Source organism: Stegodyphus dumicola, chromosome X1, assembly GCF_044657685.1.
Source record: "Stegodyphus dumicola isolate Sdum_Otavi_A_Nest chromosome X1, ASM4465768v1".
Taxonomy (NCBI): Eukaryota; Metazoa; Arthropoda; class Arachnida; order Araneae; family Eresidae; genus Stegodyphus; species Stegodyphus dumicola.
Genome location: NC_140780.1, coordinates 238,563,165 through 238,578,626, shown reverse-complemented (window position 1 = coordinate 238,578,626; position 15,462 = coordinate 238,563,165). Strand labels below are relative to the sequence as shown.

Genomic DNA, 15,462 nt, shown 5'->3' with positions numbered 1-15,462 from the left:
AGGCCTGGAACCACTTCTGGGCAGTCCTGGAGCTCCTGGACACAGCATGGAAAATCTCTGTAATGCTTGCATTTCGGTCAATGGTGATCACACAGCTTATGAATATTATACATATATATATAAATCTAAAACGTTGTAATACTAACTTTTCCCTTCCCAACTTTATATCAAATTTTCTATGTTCTTATTTATGTTTAATTTTTGGAAAAGTAGAAAATCCAGGAGTTTGAAAATACATCATGCATGACAAATCAAGAATCTTGGGCAAGTTTCATATTAAGATGAAATCATTCAAGTTACACGAGATTTTGTATTGACTCTTTTAATTTTACCCGCTAAAATAATAAACAGTAAGCTCTGATAAACCGGTAGCTAAACCACACCCTGAAAACTTCTGACGTTTAGTGGTAGTAATTAAAATTAAAGCAAATTCGAAGATCATATTCAGATACACTCAAGTAGAATAAAACCAAAATTAGTTTAAAAAAGTGTAAACAATCACTGGAAGAAAATTATATAATCGGAAATTTTTTTTTTTCATTACATAAATTTGTATTAAAATTAAATCAAAACTAAAATCTAGAGCAGTTTAAAAAAATATAGTAAGATACAGCAAAACAGAACAAAAACGAATCTCGAAGAAGCAGTGCCTCTCCTTAAATTCGACAAAAGGAGGGGGAATTCTTTTCCATGTAATAGAGAGAGAGAGAGAGTATCAAGAGCGCCCAAAATCCGCAAGCCAGATTCCTGGCTTGGAATACACAAAAAGGCGTCCAAAGAACTGTCCCTATAAGACCCACAGCTTTCGAGATAAATGCGAACGAAAAATTTGAAGTCATATCCGGTGAAAGGAAAAAAAAAAACTTTATTGGAAACGTTGAACATCGGTATTTGCATATATTCTTCCATAGGAAGATATCAAAATGTCCACCGCGCATATCGAGACTGCACGCGTGCCCCGTGGAATGGATGACTGATCACGCGGCAACAGCGTGGTTTCCATCGAATACACGCAATATGAAGACGAGCCGTTAAATCACTTTCTGTAGTAACTAGGCCTCGATAGACCAATTCCTTCAGATAGCCCCACAAGAAAAAATCCACATGTGTCATATCCGGCGTACGTGGCTGCCATTAAACCGGACCTCCATGTCCAATCAAGCTGTCCGTGCATTCCATATCCAGACAGTCACGTGACGGAGCGCTGAAATGCGCATCATGCCAGAAACATAGGCGATGTGATAGACATAATGTTATATTTTTTTTTTTCACATTTTCTTTTTTGCTTTTCGGTGCAGAGTTTGGGCGTTTTGATGGGACACCCTCTATGTGTTTGTGTGTAATTAAAATCAGAATGAATTAAAATATCAAGTTTAATTCAGCAATATAGAAAAAAAGTAGGCACAAAAACGCAAGTAAACCCTGTATCAATTGATCTTAAAATAATTAAATAAAAGAAAAAAAAATAGGCAAGGTTTTTACATCATCCGGTACATCTTCTCCAGACGGTTAGTATACCGATTGGCTAACAGATGCACAATTAAAATAAATTAAATCCAATACAAACCATGTATCTACCAGTCCAACCACTACCGACAGAGAATAAAAATTAGACAGCAAAAGCAGAAAGGAAAGTGAAGCAAAAAATGTAACAAGAAGGAAAACATTTAATTTTTTTCATAATTTTAAAATACGTGTGCAAATAAAAAGATTTATTGAATAAAGCTAGTTTTAACTGTAGAACTGACTAATAAATAACCAAGGTCTCATAATGATAGAAATAAGTAAATATACAATTCATAAAAAAATTAATTTAATTCAAACAAGCCCAAATTTCGTAACTGAAAAATTCATGAATGAAAATTTTGAAACTTCATATTTCATGATGGAAGTATATAAAAGCTGAATGATATATATATATATATATATATATATATATATATGCATGCATATATATATGCATGCATGCGAAATTCATCACTTAAGCATTATGCATAGTTCTTTTTATTTCACATTTTAATGCAAGAACTAAAAATTAATATTTTTTACCTCTGAAATAAAGTAGAATAACTTACAATTGTAGTTTAGACTAAACTAAATTTACTAGGCTATCTATGCAATTCCAATCTTTGCAACTGATACGTTAAAGTTTATGATATTTTCTGAATTGCACATGTCAACTAAATTATTTGTTGATTCTTAATGTGTTACTTACTTACAGCCCATAACCTTGAAATTTAGAAACAAGCTTAAGATTAAAAACAAACAAAAAAAAAAAAAAAACTAATATAAACATCTGTATTCCATATTATACTTGTAATAGATTTTTCCCAATCGGTAGAAATCGGATAGCCCATTGCTGTATTTAATATCAGTTAATAGTTTCCGAAGTAATGTGAAGTCGTTAGTTTATTCTAATAAAGATTTTAATCACACGATTCATTCAGATTATATTAACTACAATGACCAAATTGTGTGCTATAGCATTTTTGATACGAATTTCGGTCAATCAAGTCATGCAGTTAGCAGTATTGCGTATAGTATGCAGTTAGCAGTATTGCGTATAGTATGCAGTTAGCAGTATTGCGCTTACGATGTTTTCATACATGAAGATGGAAGATTGCCACAGCAAAATAAAATTCTGCATTGAGAAATCTAAATATTTTAGATTATAAACGCCGGTCAAAGGAAGGGCATGCTTCATTCGTAAATGGTTTCAAGTCAATGTTGCAATCACATTGATGTTAAATTCAAATTAATATATGTTGCAACTACAGCTGATTTATGCATTATCCCCTAGTTAAGGGAAACTTGTTTCTTAGAAAAAAACAAGCAGATAAAAAAAAATTAATTGATATACTACTTGGTTGTGATAAACTGATATTTTTATTTTGGTTGAAGAAACTATTATGTTACACATAATAACAGAGAATTAAATTTGTGTTTATTTAGACATGAAATATTTCTTGCCAAGTCTTTTAATTACTTTTTTCACATTTTTTACCAATTACATTTTCAATGACGTGAATTAAACTTTCTGTCAAGTGTGTTTCAATTATTTTTTAATTAGCAAAAGGGGAAATAGATGGCAGCTTTGATGAGAAAAGAAAATAATGTATACTTAACGCATGAAAATGTTCGTTTTCTTTACATTAAAAGATATATAGGCAAGGTTAACTTTATTTTCGTCTAAAGATATGAATTTTTGCACAAGGGAATGTTTATTTTACCAAAATAAAACAAAATTTACCTTCCGATGAAACTTCACTTTAATCCGCGTGTTTGCAGTATAGTATATGTAAGCAGTTAAAAGGACTGCTATAGTGAAAACCACAGAGGAAGTTTTCCATGTATCTAATAATAAGGCATGTATGTCTCTGAATGTATCACGAAGGAATGTTAACCAGGTGAAAGCATATTTTTTACATGCTCCATGAGCACATCTGACCACGTACTTTCTCTTCGTCATCTTGTGCAACTAAAGTTTTCGAGACAGAAGAAAATGCTGCAGAGAATTTCCTGCGAGGGCATACTGCCAACTGGTAGCTATTGCACTAAGCTCTTCCTCTAAGTCTCTACTCCGCACGTTGTTACAAAAATAGTCTAATCCCAAAGCATCAGTAAGAATTTAAGATGCAGGTACGTATATTCTCTAAGCTAAGACGACAACTCTAATGTATGACATTAATATTATACCTCAACTCTGGCTTACTCAATATAATCCGAAATTATATTAAAATTAATACGTTGTCATTAGTTGCTAAGAGCTCATAAAAATACTTAACGGAATACAGCAGACTAAAAATTCATTATCCATTTTCTATGTTAATTTTCGTTGAAAGGAGGCTTTCATTCTTCCTGTGAGTGACAGAGTTTTGTTTTCATTGCAGACGTCTACCAAGAAGAAAATGCCCTTTAAGGATAACAGTTTTTCCCTATTCAATTCCCTGGGGCAGATAAGTCTGAATGAGTATTTTTATGGTCTTTTCGATGGGTAACGTAAATGCAAACCAATTTTCGTCATAGAAAATCAACCAGGAATCAAACCTTTCTTAAAATGTCTACCTAATCAGAATATTTTCCCCTAATAGGTTTACCACCTTTGCCTCCTATGAAGGGACAGACAATTTTGACAGCCATGCCTTCTCCGGGATTCGAACCCGGGGCCGTTGGTATCGCAGTCAGGCTTCCCTAACTACTATACCGTCTGGGCGGCATCTATCAGAAGATCAATGTAACAAAATGTTTATGTTGATTGAAGAGGGAAAAGAGTCTTAATCTTCGCAACTAAGTTCGATTTTTAAAAAAGTCGCTAGTTTTGTCAAAAATTACAGAGACTTTATTCAACTGTTAATGATTCAATAAAATGTAAACCCTCTGTGAGTTTGTACGTTCATCATCCTTATAGATAATCAGACAGCCTATTGTGGTACAATGCCTTTCTTTCCTCCACGATGACGCTTTGGTTATCTTCGATCCTCTCATTAATTGTTATAAAATCCGACTCAACTGAATCACCTCATCTCAGCCGTGGTCTTCTCCACTTTTTGGTTCCAGTAGGTTTAAAAATAAGTACTTTTTATAGCATTGTCATTTCGCATTCGGATCACGTGAGCCATCCAATTCATTCTGTTAATTTTTTATATATTTTAAGATATCAGGTTGTCCATTTCTAAAGCTCAAATTTGTATCTCCTTCTCCAAAAGAATTTGAACGTTACGTATTCATTTTATTAAGTCAAGAATAATAACTATGAGAGGAAAACATTAAATACTTGGTGCTAAAAGGTAATTAATATTCTTTCAATATTTCACTTTACATATATTTAGTTATAAGCTTAACTTAAGTACACTGATTGTGTAGCGTTCAGCAAATCAGTGCTCGAAACAAAGAACTAGATTCGATTCCCTGTGAAAGTACAATGAACTTTTCAAACATCCTTCCCTCCATAATTCCTGATATCGCTACAGTGGTGCCCTAGTTAAATATACTGGATGATGGATTGTCACCAATACAGATCGGACTAATTCAGATTGTTTCCACCCCTTAGAAAGAAAAAATTTAGAAGGAAAAAATGTTGCATATTAAGACATTTTAGCTATCTGATTGGACTGGATTATGGTAAAACACACAAAAGCTTTCTTAGAGGAGGTATGCCTTTTTTGGGGCTCCGAGTCGAAATACCAGTGTTCAGCCTATTCTTTTGCCCGTCCACTGGTGAGCCCTCAGAGCCCTCACTCGTATGATCTTCTTTTGTAATTTGTCAGCACCTCAAAGCAATAAACTGAAGACCCGGGCTTAATTTTGGCGAGAGTACAATGAAATGTTCGCTCCAGAATTCTTATAAATTAATCTAATTCCATTTTCAGTCCTTTATTCAAGGCTAGAAAAAAAATTTATTTTAAATTTTATATTTTATGGAACTATAATGGTGCAATCTTTTTCAATGCAAAATCGACGACTGTGTTTTTTGATAAAATCCTTGCGCTATGTGCATTTTGCTTATTCTTTTCCAATGCTCTTAATGAATAAATGAAATAGAAAACCAAAATGAGTCTAAATATTAAATTTACACTGTTGTTTATCATTATAATAGCACTACGTTAGGGCTAATAAACTCGAGGATTTAATAACATAGCAGGAATTATCTTCTTACCTCCCCCCCCCCCAAAAAAAAAAAAAACCGCAAATTTACTGCGGCTAATTTTGAACCCCAAAAATTAAAATGAAGGAACAAATATAAACTTAAATATAGCATTAACTGAAAAGCACTCAGTTATAAGTAAAAGCAGGAAGTGAGTAACCTGTCTATCCTAACTTTCCCTATGCAGGACTAGTCCTAACGAATTCAGGTGCAGCGTCTGAACTGGATATGGTAAAGTAGGTTTGATTTAATTGTAGAGACATTAGACTTTTTGAAGCAGAAGACATGAAAAATAAGCAACGTCCTCACCGAGACTCGAACCCGGACCTTTCGAATATGCGCCGAGGGTGCTAACCGTTACACCACAAAGGCATGCTAGGAGGAGGGAGAAAATACGTTAAATCCTCTTTCTTTTAAGGGGACTCATACACCTTAAAACCCATAAAATCTTCGAATAGGTGACTGTTGCAAGAATTGGGATAACTTATTTATTTTAAAAGCAATTACTTCCAACTTTTTACAGCTGACTACATGATATAGCTGCTTTCTGAAATAGTCATCAGAAAGTTTGTGTTGCCACAAATAGTTTTATAATTTAATCCGCTTTTTGACAATATTTTTCGTCATGTTTCCACCTTGCGCGCACAGTTTAAAATATTCTGTTGCATAATTTAATTCCATATTTAATATATAGCTTTTATAACATTTGGAAACTACTGTGAACCTAAAATTCTAAAAATTTCTTGTTAAATTTTTATTTTATTTGAAGTTGAGGTTATAAAATGTATTTTATTAAAAAAAATTGTAATGTTTTCGTCCATAAAATTTTTCAGTACTAAAATATTTATCATACTTTTGGTTCAGTTAGAAAATAGTGCCCATATAAAGAATTCCATCGAATTTCAAGTATGTACCATTAGCCATTTTTAAAATATCATGCGCGCAAGGTGGAAACATGGCGAAATATTTTATCACAAAGAGGATTAAATTACAGAAATATTTGTGGCAACAAAAACTTTCTGGTTACTAGTTTCCAAAGCAGCTGTATTATGTAGTCAGTTGTAAAAGGTTGGAAATAAGTGCTTTTAAAATAAATAAAATATCCCAATTCTTGCAACAGTCACATATTTGAAGATCATGAGGGGTTTAAGGTGTATGAGCCCCCTTAAAAGGAGACTGAGGATTAGGGGATCCAGTCGCCAAATTCTGGTGGTGAAGAATCATCGTCCACCACCTTTTAGTTCGACGCCACTGTAGAGATATTTGAAGCAAGGGGCATGAAACATGACAACGCCCTCGCTGGGATTCGAACCCGGACCTCCCGAATACGCGTCGAGTGTGCTAACCGTTACACCACGAAGGCATGCTGAGATGAGGGAGGAAATGGCCAAACACACGAGGGTTATCTGCCTAAGGGAAGGAATGCCTCCGTTAGAGGCTTTCTAAGGGAAAACGTATCGGTTACACATTACACATCGAGAAAACTAAGAAAATGTCTATGTATCCCGAAATCTGATTGCTGGTCAAATTGCCAGTGTACCTTAGTCTTACCCGCCGCCCAGACGAGAAAGTTAGCGACTCTGACTGCCGTACTGGAGGACCCGGGTTTAATTCCGGAGAAGGCATAGATGAAAATAATCTGTCCTTCCAATAGGAGGCATCGGTTGCCGCCTATTTAGATGCCTCCATAATAAAATGACCACGGCTTCTGCACTTAGTAGTGGCCAAAGCTTAAAACGGCTAGCGCGCGACCAAAAAAAAAAAAAAAAAAAAAATGTTGTTTTGCCTACTATGCTTTTGATGAACCTGTAATAAATTAAAAATACTGAATAAGACAAATTTCTGGACATAAAACTCGATCCTTTTTCAAGTTTTTCAGTGCTTCATTTGATTGCTTTTGAATTCATATAAGTAAAATATGTAGGTAACTGGTTTTAACAAAGGATAGAAAAAGTATCTGTTTTTATGTAAAAACAATTCTCGTGCAAAGATGTATGTTATGACTACATAGAAAATATTTTGTGATCAATTATCATCATATAAAATATACTTACTGTTAACGTTAAATATCTGTCATTTACAGCCAAGTATTTCAGCTTATTAGAAATTTCAGGAGAAAGAGTTTCTTTTCGTGCATTAACATGTCAAATCAAGAAAAATACCGGAGAAAATAAAAGCCGTAGTCGACATAACATATTTTATCTTTGATAGTAGTTTAAGCTTCTACAGTATCTTACAATAAAATCTAAAATATACTGTTTCCGAACAGGCGTTAATAATGATTTGAAAGTATCATACTAATCTAACTGATTTTCATAAAACAGTACCAGACTTCCAGGCTTAAAAGTGATGTAAATCAAGAAGGGAAAGAAAGTATAAGAAAGCCCAAATGAAAAAAAAAAAAAAAAATAGCATTCCTGTCAAAAGAAATCGTGCACGTAACTATAAACATATATTAAATCATCAACTTATATGTTTATAAGATATTTTGTCCCTCCTTTATGCGTGGCTTTGTCGTGTAATTGGAAGCACGTCTGACACGTATCGGGAGGTCCAGTCTCAGCTAGGACATTGCGAATTTCTTCGATTTCTTTGTTTCGAAAAATTCTAAAAGATTCTACAAGTGGCGCCAGCTCAAACCTGGTGGACGACACTTCGTAACCAGCAGGATTTGGTGAATGAATCTTCTCATCCCGGTCTCCCTTTAAAAGGGGAGTATATTCAGTATTTTCTCCCTCCTTTCCGCTCGTTTTCGAGGTAATTAGAAGCACGACCGAACCGTAAATGGAGGTCCGGAGCTTGAATCCCGACAAGGGCATTGCGGATGATTTCTTCAATTTCCTGTATAGATATAACATAATAACTCTACGTGTTAAATTCAATGAATGAGGCAAAGCACATAAAGGCTATTTCCCTAAGATATGAGACTCCTTTTCGGAGCATTGCGTGAGAGAAATTCTCTCGTATTTAAGTTGCATATGAAGAAAGCCACGAAATCATCCGTGCAGCACGCCCATTCACCAGGATTCGGACCTCAAATCTAACTTTTAGTATTCTGCAGTTTTTTACTCTGTTACTTGTGTACCATTTATCAGCTCATATATTATATATTTATTTCGGGGTTTCTCCCGTTATTAGCAATATTAACTGGGAAATGCTTGGAGCTTTGAATAAGTGCAAGGATGTAGGGAAAAAATTGTTTCATTTTTAATTCCATACAGAAAGCATCAGTAATGCAGAAAAAGAGATTTTGGTGTTAATTTTTAGCTTCAACAGTCAATGTAAGCATAATTTGAATTCTGCCACCCAAACGAGAAAGTGGTTAATGACTCTGAGTGCCTCACCGAAAGGCCTGGGTTTGAATCCCGGAGAAGGCATGGATGTAATTTGATCGCCCCTTCCTAGCGGACAACGGTGGATTACCTATTAGATGCCTCCATAATAAATAGATTACCGCTTCCGGCTTTAGTTGTGCCCAACGCATATAAACGGCTAGAGCCCGCCTTTGGAAAAAAAGAAATTAATTTCAATTACAATATATAATACCAGTGGTATCCTATATTAAACTCTAAGTTGGTTAGAGCAAAGTAGCCTCTATATTTTATAAAATATATTAACGGATATAGACAATTTTATGTGCTGCCGGATGACTTCTACTGACTGTCATTAATTCTTGACATATGTTCCAAAATCATCTAATAACAGCAATTCAATTTGTATTTCAAAGTCTGCTTAGCAGCATTCTTTCAAGCATTAGCCAAACTATGCAGCCAGTTTAAATATTTCGACAGATATAATAATATAACGACAAATAATGTTCGGCAATGAAAACGTGTAACATATAAGTAACCCCGCAGTTCAGTTCTCATTTTTTATTGAGGATGCAAAGTTGAATATAAAGTATGGAACCTTTAATTTTCTAGTATCTCAAAATCTACTTGAACATCAAGTATTTTTTACTTTACTTTATGCTAATTCAAAAAGTCTAATATACCATAAATTTTTCTCTTTTTATCTGAATCAATTGAAAATTTCTTGCTTAAACATTTTAAATACAGAATTTTTTTTATTTGGAACTGAAGTAAGAAAAGAATATCATCATAATCAGCACATATATATTTCCATAAATGATGCATAATAATTTCAGGAAACAGAACTAAACCATACATTAACTCGCAGAATTAGTTCCTTTAAAACATCTTATTGATTTATTATGATTATGATTTGTTAAGAGACGTTTAAAAGTTTCGGGTTTAACCAAGGTTTCTGAATAACTCAGCTAAAATAACTATTAGCGAAGTTACCGACGAATAGTTCTTAACTTCTTAATCCCTTTTTATACAATATGCGTAGTTCTTTCATTACTTGTTTTATTAAAAGCCCAATGAAAAGAAAATTTTCTTTTACGTTATTCACTACATTTATTTTTTTCCTCAAACTGTGTTTAGATCTGAATTTACTACTTCAGATGGCAAGTCATTTCAAATATCAATAATTTAATCTAGCGTCAAATTAAAACATTATTTTACAAGGGGTCTGGATAAAAATAAGCACATCATAAACAGCAAGGCTGCATAAAAACTAGGTAATCTAGATTACGGAAAGCTTACAGCATTTTATTCCTTTGTAGTAATAATATTTAATGAAATCACCTGATTGATTATCTGAAACTCTTGAAATAACTACGGTCTCCTTCGAACTTAATTAAAATGTTTGTTATAATAAACTTTTAATTAATTTTTAGTCAATGATTTGAATTAAAAATTTCAAGGTACTTACATTGTCTAGAAGAGATGTATACGTCTGCAAAGATTTAGGGCTTCTTTCAGGTGAATGAGAAAAACGGTCCAAAGATGCTGAGGAACTGCGTCTTGAGAGTGACACAGGTGTATTTCTCCAGGACGGCTTAGTTTCAGTGTCAGCTGCAGAACTCCACTTAGAATCCTTTGAATCCAAAATTCCACTTGTATAGCTACTCGAGGAGACTCTTGGAATATAAGTATTTAGGTAAGAGGAAGATAGATTCCGACTGATAGTAGAAGGACTTGAAGATGAGTAAGTTGTGTATGTTCTTGGCGATCGGTATTTTGACGATAAGGTTGAACTATACAGAGGAGGCTTGTATCTGTAGCTTGAACTGCTTGATAGAGTGCTATATGATGAACTTCCCGAGTACTTCGTAGACGATGGTATATACGAAGAATATCGTGAAGAAGGCAGCGGCATCAAAACACCATTGTACGAAGACATTTAATCGTCTTACTCTATATTGTGAGCTCTAGAAAGTTGTCGTTAAATTCTAGAAAGTTACAGATATAAAATTCATTCACTGTTATAAAGTTATTGATCATACAATCTATCATCCGACAGATGTAAATGCCTTGCTTTTGACGCTAATTTCTCTCATAATTAAGCAAAATTCCTGTAACTCTGCCAGCCATTTGGAATCTTAGTAAGCTGTGTGAGCAGTTTTGAACAGTATGCTCACAAAAATTTAACTGCAATCACAGCATAAACTTCAATACAAGATTAAACTGTTTCGACACGATTTATGTTCAAATATAACATGACCTTTTTTTCCAGGAATGCTTGTAATTAGCTTGATATAAATATATAAATCTGTATTGTAATAAATATATATATATATATATATATATATGCAGTTATAGAAATTTATGAAATTTGTATTTACGTATTTGGTTGAATATTAAGAGCTATAAATCAAAAAGAAATATATAGAATTATATTATCACAATTTCTTCGTTTTTATATTCATTCAGTATTTACGGGATAATTATTGCATCATAATCAAAATAATCATTTACTTAAAATATGGCTGTTAATGAAAACGGTAGATGTGATCTAATTTTTGCAGCGGAACTTCATACTAAATTTAATCAAACTAGTCAAGTTTCCAGCTTTAAATTCGATCTTAATAAAATTCATGTGTAACATAACATAAAGTTTTCAAATCAATTTTCGATAAGACCACGGAAGCAAAACTTACTTTCTTCGAGTAGAGACTTTCGTTTTCATTCAAAGTCAGTTGCTTTCAGATATTGAAGTTACGTGTGATTAATTACATGCCTGCTTTCTCTCGGCAGATGATACTGCTACCATAAACGAAGATTTCAGTGAAATTGGAATAAACTAGGAAATACTGGGAACTCTCACGCGTTCCTTTTAGTCTGTGATGCAGTTCCTTAACTTCTAATTTAACAGCCAAAGTCTCGACGGATGAAGTCTAAAAATAAAGAGGTTACGTCACTGCAAGTCAAACTCGCTCACTCTTGCATGTATCGAGTTCCCTAAGGTAGATAAAACAATCAAAAGCTAAATAATTTAGTTTCAGAATTTTTTATTTTATTTCACTAAAATTTCATAACTGCTGTTTCAGAACTTTTATTGTGGGAGACAGAAATCGAACATTACTATGTCACACAAAAAGGTGCTGAAGTCAAATGCCACATTGCTGTATTTCTTAATACGACGCAGAGTGGCAACGGTAATAGCAACGGTATTAATTATTTTTTATGCTTTAACATGCATCTACCTAAAGAGACAAATGATAAGTAGATGTGATTGCGGAATTAAATAAAAACGTTTTAAGATTTAATGCATATATAATTAAAATTACAACTTATATAAAATTTTATTTTTAAATCTTATTCTTTTATGATGAATATAATTTGTAAAAGGTATTTTAGGTTTAAAAATTTCATGCTTAAATTATATGAATAATTTAGAAGAAATACTCAAAAAACGGAATTTTCTCATTATTTTGGAGCCCATGGATCAAATGGTTATGAAGCTGAATATTAGTAGTTCGGCTTGGGTTTAGATCCCTGCAAAAGGACTGAGTGCGTGGGTATTGTAACATGAAAAAAAGCCATTGTCAGAAAGTCCTACACGAAGGGGATTCCCTCCCCTTAAGCAGACAGCTCCAAAGTGTTGTGTCGTAATCCAATAAATCTATTTCTCCTCCTTTTGGAAGCAATAGTAAATTTCCTGAATACTCGAAATATTTTTCTTAGCAAATAGTTCATGAAAGCAAATAGTTCAAGACATTTTATAAATGAAGAATAAAATCACTATAAAGTTATAGAGACATTACGTATTTTTGAAGCAAGAGTATATGAAAAATGTGCAATTCCCATCCCCAGGACTCGAACCTGGACCTCTCGAATACGTGTCGAGTATGCTACCCTTATACCACGAAAACATGCAGAAAGCAGGGAGAAAATACAGTGGATGGACAAAAATATGGAAACACCTTGTGAAATGCATGTTTGAAAAGAAAGATTGATCTGAATGAAATATGTAGGTGGCGCTGGCGTTTTTGACTACTGACGTCACCTATACAACTTCGTAAATGTGCTAAACAGTTCAGTTGTTGCCGGAGTACTGTTATGTGAGGTTGTCATAGCATTATGTCAGAGTTAACAGACTTCGAACGTGAGCAAATTGTTGGAGCACGTATGGTAGGTGCTTCCGTAAGCAAGGTAGCCGAGGTGTTTAGTGTTTCAAGAGGTACTGTATCGAAGATTTATTCCGCATATTTGAAAAGCGGAAAAACATCATCTGCTAAATCACAGCGCGGACAAAAGTGTGTCCTGAGTGATCGTGACAGACGATCATTAAGGGCAATTGTGACGAAAAATAAGACCACAGCTGCAAAAGTTACTGCTGAAATGAATGTTGTGTTACCGAACCCTGTGAGTACCAAAACAATTAGAAGGGAGCTTCATAAACAGGGAATTGCTGGTCGTGCTGCAATTGAGAAGCCACTCATCAGTGATGCTACTGCCCGTAACAGGAAAAGGTGGTGTTTAAGTCATAAAGCCTGGACTCTAGAGCAGTGGAAGCGAGTAATATGATCTGACGAGTCTTCTTTCACATTGTTTCCCACTTCTGGCCGAGTTTACGTCTGGAGAACGCCATCTCAAGCCCATAATACAGACTGCTTGTTGCCAAGAGTGAAACATGGCGAGGGTTCTGTTATGGTTTGGGCAGCCATATCGTGGTTCTCTACTAGCCCCATGATAACTGTGTCAGGGCACATGACTGCCAAGACTTATGTGAACATTTTGGCCGATCAAGTTCCTCCCATGGTACAAACTTTGTTCCCCGATGGTGATGGTGTCTTCCAAGACGACAAAGCCCCTGTTTACACAGCTCACATTGTCTAGGACTGGTTTTCTGAGCACGAGGATGAGTTGTCCCATCTCCCCTGGCCACCACAGTCATCAGACCTGAATATTATCGAACCTTTGGGATCTACATTGGAACGGAAAGTGCGTTCTCGTTATTTACCGCCAACATCGTTATCTGAACTTGCCACCGTTTTGCAGGAAGAATGGTATAATATTCCCTTGGCAAACATACAGGAACTGTATTTATCCATTCCGAGAAAAGACTGAAAGCTGTTTTGGATGCCAACGGGTTTCCTATACGATATTAAGCAAAGAAACATGTTTTTTTAAAGGTTTTTCCATATTTTTGTCCAACCCCTGTACCTTCCCTTTTAAACGGCGACTGAATCCCCAGTCGCTAAAAAAAATCCTTGTGATGAAGAATCGTCATCCACCACCTTTTAGTTCGGGCGCCACTGTAGAGAAATTAGGTACTTTTGAAGCAAGAGTACATGAAAAATGTGCAATGCCCTCGCCAGGACTCGAAACGGGACCTCTCGAATACGCACCGAATGTGCTATCCTTACACTACGAAGCATGAAGAAGGAAGGGAGAAAATGACTTATAGAGTATGCGAGAGCATTATGCTGTGTATTTTTATTTTCTTTATCAAGCTTCGATAAAGCGGCATATTGAAACCAATTTAGTATGCCGCACATATGTAGTTAGTATGTAGAGACATTAGGTATTTTTTGGAAGCTGGTGAAGTGAAAATGAGCAACGCCTTTGCCGGGAATCGAACCACGAACCTCTGGAATACGCGCCCAGTGTGCTGACCACTACACCACGAAGGCACGCTAAGAAGGCGGGAGAAATACCTTCTAATTAAATAAAAATTATTTATTTATTCCAAGCAAATAGTATTTTAGCCAATGACTGTAGATAAATTGTTAAATGAAACCTGCCCTGTTATATAATTAGGAACCTAATTGCAACTTAATCTAAAAGACTGATATTAAATTGACAGTACTTTGCTTATTTCTCTTTTTATGTGAACATTTTTCATGCAAAAATGCAAAGTAAAATATAAACTTTATTTTAGCTGCGCAGAAGCCTAACGACAGAAGAATAAACCACCGTACACATAACCTAGCTAAAGTGATTTCACGAGTCAAATTCACTGATATAAGTCATATTCCTTTCACATATCAAATTTCATATCGACATTATTTTATTTAAATCTTTAGCTATACATTTCTTTGGGAATATTTAGGATTTAATTTATTTTGAATATCGAAACTGGCAGTTAAAAACATGCATGAATATCGTACATAATAGATAATTTGTCACGAACATCATACAAAGCAGGTATCATAATCTTATATTAAAAATTGCTTAAAATTTAGCTGATTTATGATGACTATGGCATTACGTTCACTGAAGTGGGCAGCGAAATTCGAGAGGCAGTTGCAGAATAAAAGAGGAAATTTCGAGGCAAAAGTATCTACCACTTACAGAGCAATAATACAAATAAATTGACATATCTATTCTTTCAGCTGGCAACGCGTAGTTTTAAATTAATGTGATATTCAAATTCACTTGGATATCATGTGTATTTTTTTAAACTGATACGTTAGACTATTAGGTATTTCTCCCGCCTTCCTAGCGTGCCTTCGTGGTGTAGTA

At 34.5% G+C, this 15,462-nt stretch overlaps 1 protein-coding gene across 2 annotated transcripts in view; it reads right to left on the bottom strand.

The window, feature by feature from the left end:
• The window catches only part of Usp2 (Ubiquitin specific protease 2), an 89,335-nt gene extending 77,480 nt beyond the window's left edge, over window positions 1-11,855 (bottom strand). The window contains exon 1 of one of the 2 annotated variants that reach the window (XM_035351316.2): window positions 10,424-11,855. In XM_035351316.2, coding sequence (XP_035207207.1) covers window positions 10,424-10,894 — 471 coding nt within the window. In that variant the 5' untranslated portion in view covers window positions 10,895-11,855. Of the gene's footprint in view, window positions 1-3,250; window positions 3,485-10,423 lie in introns of those variants that run through there. The other variant, XM_035351317.2, reaches the window with a different exon arrangement.
• Window positions 11,856-15,462: the final 3,607 nt, after the last annotated feature.